This window comes from Branchiostoma floridae, chromosome 18 (genome assembly GCF_000003815.2).
Source record: "Branchiostoma floridae strain S238N-H82 chromosome 18, Bfl_VNyyK, whole genome shotgun sequence".
NCBI classification, from domain to species: Eukaryota; Metazoa; Chordata; class Leptocardii; order Amphioxiformes; family Branchiostomatidae; genus Branchiostoma; species Branchiostoma floridae.
Genome location: NC_049996.1, coordinates 879,005 through 896,354, shown reverse-complemented (window position 1 = coordinate 896,354; position 17,350 = coordinate 879,005). Strand labels below are relative to the sequence as shown.

Below are 17,350 nucleotides of genomic sequence, written 5' to 3'. Positions count from 1 at the left end.
ACGTTCGAATAGACCATTTTTCATGGTGCATTACTATTGCAACAAACAGTCAAAAAACACAAGACCACAGCTTTTCGAGGACAAAGGATGCAAAACTAAGGGTACTGCTGCATTACCAACTTCACTCAACAGGAGGCCCAAAATCAACATTGACCATCGCGTTTGCAATGCCAAATATCACAATCCATCCAAAGGTTCTCGAACTTAACACAGATAACTTTGGGAAGACAAGAAAAAGACATTTTTTGAATCACTGGTACACTTTACTTGACATCGCGTCTGTATATGTAGAGATGAAGGGACAGAAGATCAGTTCCGGACATGTTCAGGGAGGAGAAAGGATTCATAGGGGAAGAGGGGGGGATCTTACCAGCAATAGCCATTCCAAACAGACAGGACATCAAGACTAGCATACAGGTTGCCATGGTAACAGGAAGCTGTTGGATCTGAGGAGAAAGAAATGGTCATAATTTTGATTTTGGAATCTTCTTCACTAAGCCACAAGTAAATTTTACAAACGACATCAGGCGCTCATCATTTTTCACCTGGTTTCAGAAAACACACACAATTTTTTTCTTCTTTGGAGATGGTCACCATAACAAGAAAATAGCAAAATGGGCAAATATGTTGTGTTGTGACCTAATGACTGTACTTGTAGAAGAGACAAATATGGAAGCAATGAGTGCAGTTACCTGTCTACCTAACTAGTGTCACTTTTACTACACCAGTTCACTTCTTGAATACAGGAATGAATGCCTTGTTGGTCGTGATGCTATGTTTTGTCACTTCAATTCTTGTTACAATGTTTATTGTGTCTATTTTGAAAATTTTGAAATCTTGTTTATTTTTCCATTTTTTTTCGCCCTATCGCATTATTTTTTCCATTTTCTTTTTTCGCCCCATCTCATTATTTTTGCAGTCTGCAGAGGACGTCATCCACAAAATTTACTTGCTGTGGCCTAAGTGTAAAATGGTGAATGCTGCCCACATTTTCATTAGCACAGATTCTGCAAAACTAATTGACAGAATGGGGCTATGGTGTTATCACTGTTGGTAAAACATGTTACAATGTAGGTCAATGAGCAAAATGTGTTTATATTTCTCACAAACAGAAGAACGTGTGAAAAACACCGCTTTCAACCAAGGTCACCACCGTTCAAAGGAACTAGGTCATGTCACTAGTTTGTACCGGACGAGTCGGCTTGCTGGAAAAATTAGTGGAATTCTGCCAAATGGGTCAAATAATTTACCAGAGAAGTAAGTGGCTGTAATTCATAGTATAATGTAACACTATGACAGCTAACTCATCTCGTATATTGTACAACCATTGGACAAATTCTTCTCATTTTCTGTAAAAGGCGAATCTGTTCATTCAAACATATAACATACATATTATGTCTTGGTATAGCATACTTGTATTTGTCCTTGTCAATGAACAAAAATTAAAGGTTGGGCATTCATAGTAGACATTTGAATAACTGTAACAATGCAAAATACTGTCAAACCTGTACTGCTGGTATTGTCATCTCTATGTTTGAACCACTGAGACTTGGTCATTGTGGTCACATTTTGTTTGCCCGATATTTTTCCCATTGACTTAAGCATTTAAGAATATTAATCCTGTCTAGAGTGACTACCATAACTGAAAACTGTGGCCAATTTTGTCAAGACAGTCCCTCAAGTCAGAGACACATCTAAAATTGCAACTTGTATTATCATTATAGCTAGTGGGCACCAATCTGTTGCTTGAAGCACCTCCTCAAACACTGGACCCCATTTTACATCCCAACCGAAAGACGGGTGCAGCCCATTAAGCAGAATGCCCTTCCCTGTCTTCGACCTAAGGTCTCCAAGTAATTGCAACAAGGAGCTTAACTATGAGGCTGCTACCAGTTGAGCTACAGGGACAAAATAGGAGACTTCTTGTGACCATATCATGGATACAAGTACATAGAAAAATTGCTTACCTGAGACCAGTAGAACTGACCAGTAGAACTGACCACTGCTGACCAGTACAGATGGAGACCACACTGTGACACAGAAGGCCAACACGGCTTTAATACCAGGTCTCTGCTCTAATTGAAGAGACTGACCATCATAATGCATGTTAAGTATATGTATGTGACCCACTAAGTCTTGATTGTGCAGCACAGGATAGGCAACCACAAAAATCTGATATTCAACAAAACTGATTTCTGTTCCCCAAAAAGCCGCTAGGGGGCCCAAACCTACAGCACTTACTCTCTGCACCAAGAGCACGTCCATAGCATGTCCAGAACTTGATACATCAAAAGAAGAATGCTACCAGTGCCAATTATACACCTTTTATTGGCATGAAAAATGTTTTGATAACATTTCAAAATGAATTCATAACTCTACATAGGCATATATCAGATTAAATGTGTTTCATTGCTTGCTTTCTGCTTTCATTACTGTAACATTATTACATAATTACAAAAAAACAACAATTGAACCCCATATTGTTATCCGTGTACCTTCGCATATCAAAGCAGGGAATGGATCGCTTCTTACATACATCTTTTATCTTTTATCCTTGCATGGACGGTAGTATACTAGTACTAAAAATGGGCTTTGAATTTGAAGGGCCCATAACATAATTTTTCCAAATGATTTGAGCTTACAAAATCAGTTTATAACATAGTTTATGTTAAATAAGAAAAATTATTTGACAGGTCTTGGAAATAATGGACATACGTTTGAGAATTACAGTATACATTTTCTGGTACATTTTAATTGACAAACCTCTACACTGGTAAGACTTTGTGCATGTAGATAGTCTGTTGGGCCATGATGGTCCCTGAGAATGGGTTGCTAAGGCTGTTTCTGTAGCAATACAACAATGTTTATAAATGCTCTATCTGTCTTCGGACCACAAATGAGGTTCTTGCCACTCTACATGAAAAAGGAAATGGTACATCTTTCCTTTTGTCACTGGCAAATTTGTTTCCATGTCCTTCATACTGGACGTGAAGATTATAAATGATGTCAGGCAATTCACTGTCCTTACTTTTTCAATCTCCAAAATCATTCCAGTAAATTTGTTTCAGCCAAATTATTAGATGTGGACAAATAACATGGTGACCTTTTATTTCTACCCCCCTTTATTTTTAGACCCCCCTTATTTATTACCCCCTCCCCAGAACCATCCTTTGACCATATTTGCTATCCCCCCGCCCTTTTTCTGCTCGGCGAGTCGGTCCTGTAACGACGGGAACTCCACGTGATTTAGCGCCAGATCGAAGAAGAGCGGCTTGCAGGGGATTGGTTGGAAGTTGGGCGGGAAGGTGACCATATTGGCGCCGGTGTCGTTTAGCGTTAAGTCCTGTTCGTCCGGTGAGGTCGGCGAGTCCAGAATACATGAGGCGTGAGAAGACGATTTGTTGGCGTGAACTTCCGCCACCAGTCCCTCCAGCTCGGCTATTCTGTCGGCGGAATCCGGTAGACTTGCGTACAACCCGAGCGCCGTCTTCCCCTGCACGAGAGCCTGGTCGTACAACGCCACCGCTTCCTTCCACTTTTGGCTGACGGCGTACGACTTAGCGATGTAGAAACTACGGTAGGCTTTGCAGGCGTCGCTCTGAGCTTCGAGGTTTTGCGCCATCGTTGCGTCGTCCTGGATACCGGGGAGTTGTCGTAGCTCCTCCACGTTCTGGAGGATGATGTCGTAGAGTCGTACCAGGTCCTGTGGTTTTGCTGCCCGCCGGCCGTCCACAGCTGCACCTGAAATAACACACACATGAGCTGATGAGATTTAGCACAGTACTAGCTTAGGTGCGTCTACCTTCTGACTTAGGACTTTGAATGAATGAATGAAGACCTTTATTGTACATATATACCCACTTGATAAAGTACAGGTCGCAACAAAATGATAGTTGATAAATATATAAAATATTTACGATGTCAAACAACACAAGAATTATGTTCTACATGTAAGTGAATTCAACTTGTTTTCTTTTCTTTGCGATATTGAAAATGTCGGAACAGATATGTTTTACAATCAGAGATTTATCTAAATTCATTAGAAAAATGAATTTGTCAGTATTACTTAATAGGCATATGAAGTGGGGAAACAAAGGTCTAGAGCAAAAATAGGAGTTTCCCATGTGAATCTTTGTGCTTTACTTTTGCCAACAAACCAAGTTATTACCAAACTCAAGGCGACTTCAGATTAACCAAATACTTGGGTTTGAGATGATTTAGATGTAATTTCTAAGCAGATGTTTGGGTAGAAAATCAGTAAGTTGCCAACTTTTGTGATAGGGTAAAGGCCTGTCAAAAACTAGGCAGCTAAAAACTACTTGTTACTAACTTACCAGGACTGAGCGAGGCCTTGACCGTGTCGGCCATGAGGAGGTTACGCTGGATGGTGATCGTGTTACGGATGTACATTACAGTAACTTACCAGGACTGAGCGAGGCCTTGACCGTGTCGGCCATGAGGAGGTTGCGCTGGATGGTGATCGTGTTACGGATGTACATTACAGTAACTTACCAGGACTGAGCGAGGCCTTGACCGTGTCGGCCATGAGGAGGTTACGCTGGATGGTGATCGTGTTACGGATGTACATTACAGTAACTTACCAGGACTGAGCGAGGCCTTGACCGTGTCGGCCATTAGGAGGTTACGCTGGATGGTGATCGTGTTACGGATGTACATTACAGTAACTTACCAGGACTGAGCGAGGCCTTGACTGTGTCCGCCATGAGGAGGTTGCGCTGGATGGTGATCGTGTTACGGATGTACATTACAGTAACTTACCAGGACTGAGCGAGGCCTTGACCGTGTCCGCCATGAGGAGGTTACGCTGGATGGTGATCGTGTTACGGATGTACATTACAGTAACTTACCAGGACTGAGCGAGGCCTTGACAGTGTCCGCCATGAGGAGGTTACGCTGGATGGTGATCGTGTTACGGATGTACATTACAGTAACTTACCAGGACTGAGCGAGGCCTTGACTGTGTCCGCCATGAGGAGGTTACGCTGGATGGTGATCGTGTTACGGATGTACATTACAGTAACTTACCAGGACTGAGAGAGGCCTTGACTGTGTCTGCCATGAGGAGGTTACGCTGGATGGTGATCGTGTTACGGATGTACATTACAGTAACTTACCAGGACTGAGCGAGGCCTTGACTGTGTCCGCCATGAGGAGGTTACGCTGGATGGTGATCGTGTTACGGATGTACATTACAGTAACTTACCAGGACTGAGCGAGGCCTTGACCGTGTCTGCCATGAGGAGGTTACGCTGGATGGTGATCGTGTTACGGATGTAGGTCAGGTACGTCAGCAGGTGGGCCAGCTGGGATGTCTTCCCCTCCGCCTGCGCAGCACGGGCTGACGGGTCCTCACGCAGCTCTCCGCGTAGAACCTGCGCAAACATGGCGGACAAAGGTGTTTATATCAACTCCATAACATGCGCTCTGGCATGAAGTTGTGACACAAAATCGGCATATGTTACAAATAAAATATTCTCTGAGTCTCTTATTTTAATCCCTGGAAAATGCTGTTGTTTCGGGTAGTAACTGTATTACATTGATGCTACCAATTCATTAACATGTGACAATATATAGATACTCAGTTATGTTCTAAAAGTAGGTTACATGTATACAACTACATGTAGCAAGGTAACACTTGCAAGCAAATACACAATGTTCACTTTCACATGGTTTAGCCTAACAAACTACTGCACTGTTTATTCTTATGTATGGCGAGTCTGGTGACCAGCCCCTCTGTCCTACCACTTGCTACACAAAGTAACTGACCACCACAGGGTGTCAGCTACGTACCTCTATAGTTACCCATTTGGTCCAGGACATTGACCTTTTTGTTTGGAGAAGAAGAAAAGGAAGAAGACAAAAAAGAAGCAAAAAGAAATAAGTTTCCTTTCTGTGAAGGTAAACATAGCCAAGCTGATCAATGAATCAAAGAAAGTCTTGCCCACCTGCATGGCATCCTTGCAGTCCATCAGTAGCTTCTCATACACCTCCAGTTTACTGTTGGTGTCAGGTGCAGCCTGGAGGTCTGTGGAACTCTCCTGGTAACTCAACAGGAACAGTCGCACCTACACACACAAACATCCATGTGAGACCCTATAAAAACTCTTGTGAGAGACCAGACAGTTGGTGCCGCCTGGAGGTCTGTGGAACTCTCCTGGTAACTCAGCAGGAACAGTCGCACCTACAGACATACAAACTTCCATGTGAGACCCTATACAACTCTTGTGAGAGACCAGACTGTTGGTGCAGCTTGGAGGTATGTGGAATTCTTCTTGTTAAGATACTGTAAATGCAGAAATGTTCGCGGTGGATTAATGTTCGCGGTTTTCGCGGCGGCCGCTTCACCGCAAATTTAAAACCACCGCGAACATTTTTCCTTAACTAGAGACTACAGTGCATGGTGCTACCGCGAAATTAAAACCACCGCGAAAAGTCCATGTTTCCGCTATCGCGAAATTAAATCCCCGCGAACTTAAATGCATTTACAGTACATAAAAACCTAGTTGAAAAAAATACTGGGAACAACTGCAAAAATTAGATTTCTTGTTTTTTTTTTTAAAAAGACACACTGGGAGATTGAAAAAAGTTGATGATAAAGTCAGTACTTTGTAAACATGGTTTCAAGGAGAGACCATTGTCAGTTTTTTCTGCCAGCCCTTGTTTCCATTTCTCCATTGACCAGTGCATGGTCAAGTGGGTAGAGTGTTTGTCTTGCATTCGGTAGGTTGTGAATTCGAAACCGGGCGAGTCATGCGAGAAATGTTAAAAATCTCTGCTTCTGCTTACACTCAGCATTTGGGAAAGAGTATGGTAGTAGAAACACACACCATTACCAATGGACAAGCCCCCTGCTGTAGTGATTGTGCCAAACTTGTGTGGCCAAAGGGCTAATGAAACAGAGATGTGAGTCATCCAATACACCATCTGGTGCGGGAATGACTTTTTAAAAACTATGCTATCTTGAGACCCAAAAATTACTTTAAGGTGTCATGACTGATTCTTTAGTGCAGTTTTACCTGTTCCTGTTTGACAGACACAGTCCTGCCCTGCCAGGTGACCTCACTGATGGTCGCTGCCTGCTTCTCCCTCGTCTGGGCAACCAGCTCATCCAGCTTATCTCCCAGCATGCCCTGCACATACAACAGGGGATCATGGGATAGGTGATTTTTTACTAGTACACTACTTTTGTATTCGCGAAGCCAAGCCGAGAGAGAGATACTACTTTTGTAGGCTTCAAAATGGCATCAAGATAGAGCAAAATTTAACCCGTAAAATGGTTCAGGCACATTAGAACTACTTTTGCCTGAATAATTAAACCTAAATAAATGCATAAAAGAGTATAGTTATGATAGAGTGTCAGAAAAACACTTAAATAAACATAAATCTAGGAAAAAGTTGCTTCTAAAAACTACTTTTCTCCTGTTAAAGACAATGTAGTAAAAGATATTTCAGAAAAATCCTGAAACATTCACAGTGGTCAATTTTCCCCTCCTGCCTCGAAACTGAATCCCGGCAAAAATTAATCAATTTACAGTAGTAACTGTTCTTTTGACTTCTGACCTTTTGCTCTGCAAATTTAAAACTTAACCGACCTGTGCTCCTGACTTGACCCTCATCTGTAGCAGGTCCTCCATGGCGGACTGGTCTCCGATGTTGTACGCGCAATATCGTATACTGGGCTTGATGTCCTCCACCCTGAGGTCGTACACCATCCTCGCGTCCTCCGGCAGGGCGCTGCTCAGTTTCTCGTAGATCGTCTTGGCTTCGTTGAAGTGGTTAAGCGCGGCCTCCCAGAGCTGGACCTCGAACTCTAGTGACCCCTGCATCCACGCACTGTAGGCCTGGGCTTCCAGCTTGGTCCTCGCATCAACCTGGGAGAAATACAAGTTAATGTTATGAAAGTCATTAACTAACATCCTTGTCAAATACTGTAACTAATTGCAGAATGTTCGTGGAGGCTTTTTGTTCACATTTTTTGTGGTAAGGCCATGTTGATTTGATTATATGGATGACATCCGCGCTCGCACCAATTTTCGGCCATTTCCAAAAAAAAAAAGTTTTCGACCACACAATAAATTGTGCAAAGCAGCTGTAAAATGAGCCCAAATGTTCAGTAGATTGAAAAAAAAGTATCAGAAAACAGATAACTAATGCCATAGAATGCCAAAATGAATCTAAAGTCAAAGAATAAGATGTGAAAGGATAGAAAGAAAAAAATCTATTGTTGGTTGGGGGAGGTATCAGTACAGAAAATTCAGGTCCAGAGGATCATTTCCAGGTCCGGACATGAACCTGGACCTGATTGTCTGTGGAAACTTGAGAACTGGCAATACTCAAAACAATGGTAATTGGTCAATTTTGCTACAAAGGAATCTGTTTGGTGGATTATTGGACTCCCACTGCATTTTAAAATCCCATCTCCATGTAATAAAGGCTAACTGTCTCTGTACCTTTGACTGTAGAAACTTGGTGCAATTGACTATAAACTCTACTTGACTTCGCTCTTGTTGTCTTCTTGGTCCCCCGGTGAGACCCCAAATGCCTGCCGACATAGTGTGTCAATTTTGTAATAGCGGAACCTGTTCCTCTGTTTTTTTTCCAGGTCTGTTTTTTTCGGATTGGTCCAAGAAGAAAAAATATTTTGCACCTGTATGATGTACTGGTCCCTACACCTAACTATTGTTATACCATACTATGTGTGTTTAGTCCTATGTTTAACCTTCCTGGCCACTTCGATTTCATACTGAAGGCAACTTTTTTTTTATTCGCTCGCTCGCATCAGTTTTGGGGTTCCCGGAGGATGTCATCCATATAATCAAATCAACATGGCCTAACTGCTTCAACATGAACTCAAAACTACTGAGAAAATTCTCCTTGTCTACCCTCTTGTTTGAACTCTACATTGTACATTAAAGTACTATACATTGTACAGAATGGAATATAAGATGATGATATAATGTAGGCATCTACTGTAAATGCAGAAATGTTCGTGGTGGTTTTAAAATTACAGGGCTCGAAATACCACCTGCATATGCAGGTTAGTGCATGTAAAATTGGAGCTGTGCAGGTATTTCTGTTGTCTACCTGCACCTAACCTGCGCTGGTCCATGTACAGGGTTTTATACATAAATCTCTATCCTGTCATTGACTAGTGTTATAAAAATGTGATATTAATGTCAAGAAATAGTTTCACAAACTAGTACAAACCCCACCTTGTCAGAGTCACATAGCCTGGCCAGTGTTGCGGCGTGTCCGGCAGCTTTCTTCATACGGCTCACCATGTGGAACTGTTTCCTGTGTTCTGTGTTCGCTTCTTGTTTCAACTGGGGAAAACAGCACCAGGAAAACTGTTTTAAATACAGTCTAATGAAGTACTTTTATAGTGTTGATAACTTTTACAATCAACTGTCTAAGAAGAACAATAAAATCTGGTCTATGTGGACAGGTGGTCACTATAGACAAGATTCTTCATGCTTGTGTTGATGGGAAAAATTATCAAACTTTTCAAAGGGACCACCAATAAGTTGTCATAATCCTTGTGTATAGGTGGTCACTTGTACAGATTTGAATGTATTAAGTTCATTACAAGTTTTCGGCTGCAAAATGTAATACAATGCATTTTTTTATAATGTTTTTTGGTATTTTTGTTTTTGCTGTTGTGTTCTCTTTATCTTTTCTTCTTCTGTCAGGAACCAATCACTATCAGGGTGTTTATTTTTGTTTTTTGTTTACTCGCATACAATACTATAAAAAAAGTAATGTGTGTGAGTAGCTTGACAAAAGGCTACAGGGAAAACATTCTGAAATTTTGTGGAAATGTTGCCTTCCTAATTCATCCAGTCATTCAAATGCACACATAATTTCATTCCTTTAATGTATGTTCATTTCTTCTTTTGTTTACAACCACAAATATGCTTTACATATCTTTATCTTTCATTCATTCAATCATTCATTCATTCCCTCTCTCTCTCCCTGACCTGCATAGCATAGCTCCAGGCCCTCTCAGCCTCCATCAGGGGCATCAGGAGGAACCGCTGCTCTGACAGGAGCTCCTCTGTGATTGGCTTCCGCTGGAACTTGTGTCGATTTCCGCACGTGAAGTGGAGCCCCTTCCTAAGCCTCCGCAGACGGCGGGCGCAATATCCCCTGTGATTGGATATAGGAAAATTACATCACTACTAACAGGCTGGAAAGAATTGGCATACATCTGGGAAGACATTATATTTTCATTCACATCTACACTACAGTATCGTTAACGTTATAGCTGATATAACCGGCCTTTAACATGACAAACCATTTATTTCTATACCGTAAAGTAATTGATTTTGTAATCATGATATTACTAGTCAATCTACTAAATAATAAGATACCCCTAAATAGATTTTAAAGTTTAATTGGCAAAGGAATATTCGGACATCCAATCAAGAGACAGCTTACAATAAAAGTTAAGGGCCTTAAACATTATATAACAATAACTCTTAATAAGGTCTTAATTATGAATTATTATTTGTGACTTACTCAAATCCACACAGCTGTCTTCTTTCATTTTTCTTTTTTGATCATACAGTGCTTGAAACAAAACTAGACGAACAATGCTAGAAAATGACAATGCTGTAAAAAGAAGATTGAAATAACCTGACCTGTGGTCTTCAACCGTAACGGACGATAAACCTTTTTTTGCTTTCCGATTAAAATTTTACTAAATTATGATGACCACGTAGACAACTTTAATAAAATTTGCACCATAAAATAATCATTTGCACATGCTGAAAACAGTTTAATACAACCTTCTAAGCTTTAGATACATTTAGTACAGTTTCTATGCTACAAAAACCATACAACAGATTTCTATCCTTGGAATTAACTTTATGTAGACGCTCAAAAGTGAATTTCTAGTTCTACTATAATTTCCATATGGAAGCCGCCCCCCTCCCCACCCGCAGACTTTACCTGTAGCGTTGGTAGTCCCCATGCCTCAGTCCGTGGGTTTGCTGCGCATCTTTTATCGTCTGCAGGATCTCTAGGGTCAGAACCACCTTGTTTTGCTCGTCCTCCGTCCCCTCTTGCGGTAAAACGTCCGAATTTTGGTCTCCCGAAGTTTGGTTTTTCTCTGCCGCCATGCTGACACGGTGGTGTGCAGACGAAGCTGCTGACGACAGAGGCAAACTGCAGTCTCCGCGGAGATGACAGTGCAGCAGCGACACCTAGCGGAATATTTAGGGTCTACATGTAACGTGGGAAAATTACGTTTTACTTGCGCTCGACTTATCAAATAACGTAAAAAATAAGAAAAATCTTCTCAAATCGGAGAATTTTGTGTCTTAAAAACATTAAAGCAAAGTATACTTTAAAGGTTGCCAAACTTGTCCCTACTCCCTGCTGCCATGGCTGCTAAAAAATATGTTTTCATAAAAATCTCGCTAGAGGTCGCTGTTGCATTACCACTTGTGCGCCTGCGCTTCAAAGAAATTTTTCCAGCGGGAAGGAAACTCTGCATCGGAAAACAGGTGTTTTTGTCGAATATCCATTTTGAAGAAGTTCTGATCTGCGATCTTTAACAACTGTTCAAAGGCAGACCCAGGGATCTTTCTGAAGCCCGAATTATGCTGTGATTGTTGGACGCACTGTGCAGTTAAAGGTCGGTGGAAGTTGGAGATATCGCTGATTGTGAGGGGGAGGGGGGCGTGCTTTCTTTAGGCTTTTGTTTCATGATCGTCGACTTAAAATCGCATTTTATGCATACGTGTGCATTAACAGCATCAATCCTTGTGTGTGCTACTTTCCGACAATGTTGTTGAAATATTTGCAATGTCGACCAAATGATCAGATCGTACGTAAACACGTTGTCATGGTAATCTCTAATGACAACAATGTCATGTCAGTCTCAATAATGATAGATTTACTAGTACATGAATGTAATAATAGAGTATCAATTGATAGAGTAGTCCAATAACGCCTTGCTATGTTTTTTCTAGGTAAGTAACTTGAACTTGCCAGCCTTAATTGGCACTGTTGAATGGTGAGACTTTTGTACTAACACCAGTTTTGTACAGTAAGCAGTGTTATTACATATTTAAAGACCACACTGTAAGACACACTGGGTAGGACCTGTACTGTTTTTGATAAGTGTGAAGTGCGGTGGGTTCTTTAACGTGCTTGATGTGTGGCTGTCCTCAAACATGGGACCTCATGCATAAGGTTTCCTACTAAAGTACCTCCTAGAAATGATCCTGTAGCTCAACTGGTAGCAGCCCCACAGTTGAGCTCCTGGTTAGTTGGTAACTGGGAGACCCCGGTTCAATCCTGGAAAAGGCATCTCGGTTTGGGCTGCAGCCGTCTTTCAGAAGGGATGTAAAATGGGGGCCCGTGTTTAAGGAAGTGCCTTTAGTTTAGGTACACAGCTCTATCATGTCTATGCTCAACCAAAAAATTTTTGACAATCTTTTTTCTACTACATCCTTCCTAGCAGCCTGTTCCTGACTGTGTCGCCTGATACCGTTGAGGGAGCGTCATGTCGCTGTTTAAGACACGAGACTGGTGGTCGGCACAATGTCAGGAGGAGACGTTCGACCAGGGCTGTCTGTGTGTCGCCAATATCGACAACAGTACCACTGGCCACGGTATGGTCTTTCAGCGTAGACTTCGTGCTTAAAGGACTTTAATGCATGCAAACAGGAGCTAATGGACATAATTCAAATTCGTGACAATGGCACATCTGGCACACAATAAGTGCGTTCAAATTATCCGACGGAAGCGAGCTAGATAGAACCTCATGCGATGAACCAAGTTATCAGTTGGTCTAGAAAAACTGTATCAAACATTATCATAGCCCAGGCATAATATTAAGTCAATTCCATCTGTGTTACATCAGTAATTAAATCTTCTTTTCAATGTTTTTTGTACCAACAAAAGAAAAACTTCCTTCATGCGAATACTAATGTCTTGGATTTGTTTGTTATTCCAGACAAGGTTTTGATTGGCAGTTATGCGGGCGTGCTGCGGGCGTACCTGCCACGCCCCGGGAAGGGGGAGGGGTTCAAGCCGGAGGACCTGCTGATGGAGGTGCAGCTGAACAGTCCCATCCTGCAACTGGAGGCAGGCAGATTCGTCTCGTAAGGAATAGTCCATTTCAATCATTTAGGGGAGAGAAATTGGAAAAAAAATCTTGTAAGGCAACATTTGCAGGCAAATACATAATATTTACCTTCACATGGTTTAGCCTTACAAACTACTGCTCTGTTTATGCTTACTCAAACACATTCATGATATATGGTGACCAGCCCCTCCAGCTCTGTCCTGCCACTTGCTACATTATCATGTTATTGATTGAACACAACAGGGTGTTTGTTAATAACCAGTAACAATGCTTATGGTAACAGCTATTTGGTCCAGGTAATTGACCTTATTAGCTATGTGTTTGGAACAGAAGAAGATGAGGAAGAAAAAAAATGTTTCCATTCTGTGAAGGTAAACATGATAACCAAAGAGCTAGATAAGATCTTGAAGAAGCCAGAAGTTTCAGGCACTAGTGTCCAATATATCTGTCTTTCATCATTGACTGTGAATGTACAACTATGTACCTGGATGCCGTACCTTCATTGACAAATAATGTATTACAAGAAAAGACGTGAATACACGTATATTAGTTATATTATTACTTGTATATTCCAGAGGCACAGAGGCTCTCCACTTGGCTGTGTTGCATCCCAGAAAAGTGGCAGTGTACGGGATATCACGTGAGTTTCCATGAAAATTTTGATCGCTAAGTTTGTAAATTAGTTTTTAGTTGCAAGGTCTAGAACTTACAATGCAGCAAGGATTAATACAAATGTATAGTCCATTCACAGGGATGCCTATTAGAAGCATTTGTTGTCAAACCTGCCCAAGACGACCACCCGGGGGACCGGACAAAAGCGGTCGATTTGGACAGGTGGTCGCTGAGAAGAGTATCGACTCAAAACATGCCTGATGCAAAGTATAAATGGTTTCCGTTGTGTTTAATGGCAAAAGCAAGCACACTGCACGCACGCAAAGAAGCGAGGTCTTTAATGTCAAATACAACACGCACACTGTAAATTGTAAATTTAACCCCAAGCTTTTATCGAGTTTTTATACGATACAGTGTTTTAAAGCTCAAGTATTTGTACACTACCGTTTTAGACAGTAAGGGAACTTTGATGCTGTCGATTTGATGCAAAAAAGCCTTTATGCGTCGCTATGTTCTTGATCTGAAATAACTACGGTGCACCTTTCGAATTCGATGCCCGGTACGTCCCGATAGCGTACTTACCCACGGGTGAATGTATACAGTACAGTTGGACAAAAGCACTCACACGTACAGATCTTCCTTAAAAAGGTATGAGCTACACAGATCTTTCTTAAAAAAGTATGAGGCTATATACGTTTCAGCATTCGTTCACTTTATTATGATATAGATTTTTTAAAAATTCTATAACAACTAATTATAAATTCGGATTTTCTTACAACGATTTCGGCACAAAATCGCGCTAGTTATCATCAAAAATCGATGAAAACCTCAATTTTGAAAATGATGCGGTCGTTATGGGTCCCAATTTGGGCCGGTCGCGGTCGCGTTGGCCAAGTGGTCGTTGAGAAAAGGTCGCTTAATGCTTAAGTCAATGGGAAAAAAAATCGGGACTGAGAAAAAGCGGTCGAAATGGCCAGGTGGTCGCTGAGAACAGGTGGTCGCTCGGGCAGGTTTGACTCTGTAATTTTATGATAAATGCTCCAATCACCATGAGAAAACATACGTTTTTTTGCAAGTGAAATGCTTACGCAACCCTGACTCAGACCCAGAGGAGTAAATGAAACAGGTGTCAGGTAATTTTGCATATTCTCCTAAACACGAGTCTATTTCCCTGTACAGTTGTGTCAGGTGCAGTTGAACACGGCAGCCACCACCAGCTGAACATGATGTATGAACACAACCTACAGAGAACGGCCTGCAACATGGCGTACGGACCGTTTGGTGGGGTCAAAGGTCAGTATAAAGTCTGCCATAGTGTCTGTCATAGTATAACAAATATCCTTGTTTAGATAGAAAGGTAAAGGTAGTTCCATAGCCTTTTTGAGGTAGAAGGTCAGTGGGTTGTTATCCACTGTGTCTAGGGCACTGTATTGGAAGGTGGAGCCCATCCCTCTCCTCCCCAACCGAAGTCAGGTGCCTATTTTTACACCTGGCAGGCTGGACTGAGGAAAGTTATGATAAGTGCTTTTCCCATGGACACAAGTTAGGAATACCAGTGCCCTGTCCATTTTGTGTCCTCTAGCCTAGTCACTCAGCTATTCAACGCCAAATAAAGTCCACATACTACTTACATGTACAGTGAAACCTGTCTATAGGGGTCACTCAAGGGACTGAACAAATTTGGCCCCTATGGGCAGGTGGCCCCTATGGGCAGTACAGCCAAAAAGGTACTAGTACATTTCACCACAAGCAATAAGTGACAAGGCATTCAGCTTCCACTGAGATACTGAGTATTTATTGACATATTATTAAATTAAGGTTATACATTTAAACTAATTATGAGTTTAAAACAAACAGTTCAATCAAATAGATTTGTATTACTACTACTGCTACAGCACTGTAGCTGCTCCCTTATTTCTGTATAGTCAAACTGTATGTCAATCATGACATTAGCTATCAACAGAGAAGACAGTGTACTATTATTAGACATTAACACTAATCTGAGTCCGACCGACACCTGCTCCGAAATCAGCCGCTAGTTAACGGGAGGACTTGCCGTTCTCGGAACGCCGAATAACCAACGTCAATGCCTGTCCCTTGGGAGTCGAAGCCTTCGACATCGTATTTCTGAGTCAAAACTGACAGACATTTGCTTGGTTCTCTTGTCTTTTATACAGTTAGAATTGTCTGAACACGAAGTCACCGCCGCCATTTTCCTTTGTTCCTCGATCTTCCTTTTCTGAGCTTGGGTCACAGCGCGAGTCTCCGGCAACTTTGCCAATCGAATAGACAAATCATGTAAATTCCGCTAGTTGCCAGCAAAAATTAGACGTTCAATCACTGCTGATCACAAGTTCATAATCATTTCTAAACATCAAAACGCCACAAAAACTTTCAGTTGTTCAGGAAGGCTTGGCTTGACTTGTCTGCATGCGCCATTATGCCAAGGTGGTCACGTCGAAATAAAACTGTCTCTACGTAGGCTTATTTCTTTGACAAAAATCCAACTTCGTCTAGTTCTTACATAAATAACGTTGATTTAATTGATTCTTATCGTTTTTATACCATAATCACCGTATTTTGTGCTATAAATCAGAATTCTTGTTGCCACATTTTACCTTGGCAAAAATGGAGTCGTCCACTGACCCCTATTGACCTTGTTTATCTTGTGAGGCGGCGCCATCTTGGAAAATTTACGCAAATACGATTCCGATAATTTTGGCCCGCGCAATACGAAAATTAGACAAGCGTTCATGGATTTCAAGAGCCTATAACATTAGATACATGAACGGACGGTCTACTTGTAAAATCAGTCCATATTTTCTTTCAGTCTGCACAGAAATGACGATGTAGAGAAGGGTAGAGTGCAAAGAGTCTGAGACGAGAAAAACGCCAACAACACGTTGGTGGAAAAACTTCGTATATTATAACTGTCTTCACGGCTCAAAATTCATTTTTATGGATTAGGTGCACTGGTGCATCCAAAAAAATAAAATGCAATATCAGAAAAACATAATACTATTACTTCCTTTTGTTCTTATTAACAAAGATAACTAGATAGATATACTTCATGAAATGATTTTTATAGCTAAAGAACATCAAGTGCACAGCTCAAATTTTGCACATGCACCCAGTATTTAAAGCCCTGAGTATTAATATTTAGTACAGAAAGGTAGTTGGGCCCAAAAGTAAATGTTTGCCCTGATGTTTACCAATATGTCTGATTTTCTGAAGTATTTTTGACATCTCCCTATAGGAAAGGATTTCCTCTGTATCCAGTCTATGGACGGCACGCTGTCCATTTTTGAGCAGGAGAGTTTCGCGTTCAGTCGTTTCCTGCCGGGGTTTCTCCTGCCGGGACCGCTGAAGTACATCACGAGAACGGACTCCTTCGTAACGGTGTCCGCACTGCGACAAGTGGAGAGTTATAAGTAAGACCTTACATTCTCTCACAGCATACTAGCACTAGTAGGAGCAAGGAGGTTGAAAAAAGGAATCTCCTTGGTAGGAGAGGGTACCGGTACACGACAAAACCTTTTTTTTCTTGTTGGAATGGTCTGGAAAAAACGGACCTGAAAAAAATTATTGGACTGGATTTTGGATGAATAGAAAATGAACAGA

General features: G+C 41.5%; 2 protein-coding genes across 2 annotated transcripts in view; one reads left to right on the top strand and one right to left on the bottom strand.

Moving 5' to 3' along the window:
• Nucleotides 1–2,308: 2,308 nt before the first annotated feature.
• LOC118405616 (signal recognition particle subunit SRP68-like) lies at nt 2,309–11,198 on the bottom strand. The gene is made up of 8 exons (XM_035805167.1): nt 10,972–11,198; nt 9,999–10,167; nt 9,234–9,344; nt 7,614–7,892; nt 7,038–7,151; nt 5,967–6,086; nt 5,225–5,393; nt 2,309–3,741 (listed from the first exon to the last, which is right to left on the bottom strand). The coding sequence occupies exons 1-8, from the start codon at nt 11,139–11,141 to the stop codon at nt 3,140–3,142; spliced, it is 1,734 nt and encodes a 577-aa protein (XP_035661060.1). The 5' UTR covers nt 11,142–11,198; the 3' UTR covers nt 2,309–3,139.
• Nucleotides 11,199–11,464: 266 nt separating this feature from the next.
• The window catches only part of LOC118405614 (protein PTHB1-like), a gene marked incomplete in the record, with an annotated part of 33,955 nt that continues 28,069 nt past the window's right edge, over nt 11,465–17,350 (top strand). Inside the window, 6 exon segments of the mRNA XM_035805166.1 lie at nt 11,465–11,659; nt 12,488–12,641; nt 12,986–13,133; nt 13,693–13,757; nt 14,909–15,022; nt 16,986–17,160. Coding sequence (XP_035661059.1) covers nt 12,533–12,641; nt 12,986–13,133; nt 13,693–13,757; nt 14,909–15,022; nt 16,986–17,160 — 611 coding nt within the window.

What these genes read in the sequence shown, in the direction of transcription:
- LOC118405616 (XM_035805167.1), bottom strand. Translation starts at nt 11,141, where the DNA reads ATGGCGGCAGAGAAAAACCAAACTTCGGGAGACCAAAATTCGGACGTT. An exon ending in GGGTCAAGTCAGGAGCACAG is followed by an intron (nt 7,152 to 7,613) that starts GTCGGTTAAGTT and finishes TTGTATGTGCAG; the next exon opens with GGCATGCTGGGAGATAAGCT. An exon ending in CAAGGCCTCGCTCAGTCCTG is followed by an intron (nt 3,742 to 5,224) that starts GTAAGTTACTGT and finishes GTGTTATTTCAG; the next exon opens with GTGCAGCTGTGGACGGCCGG.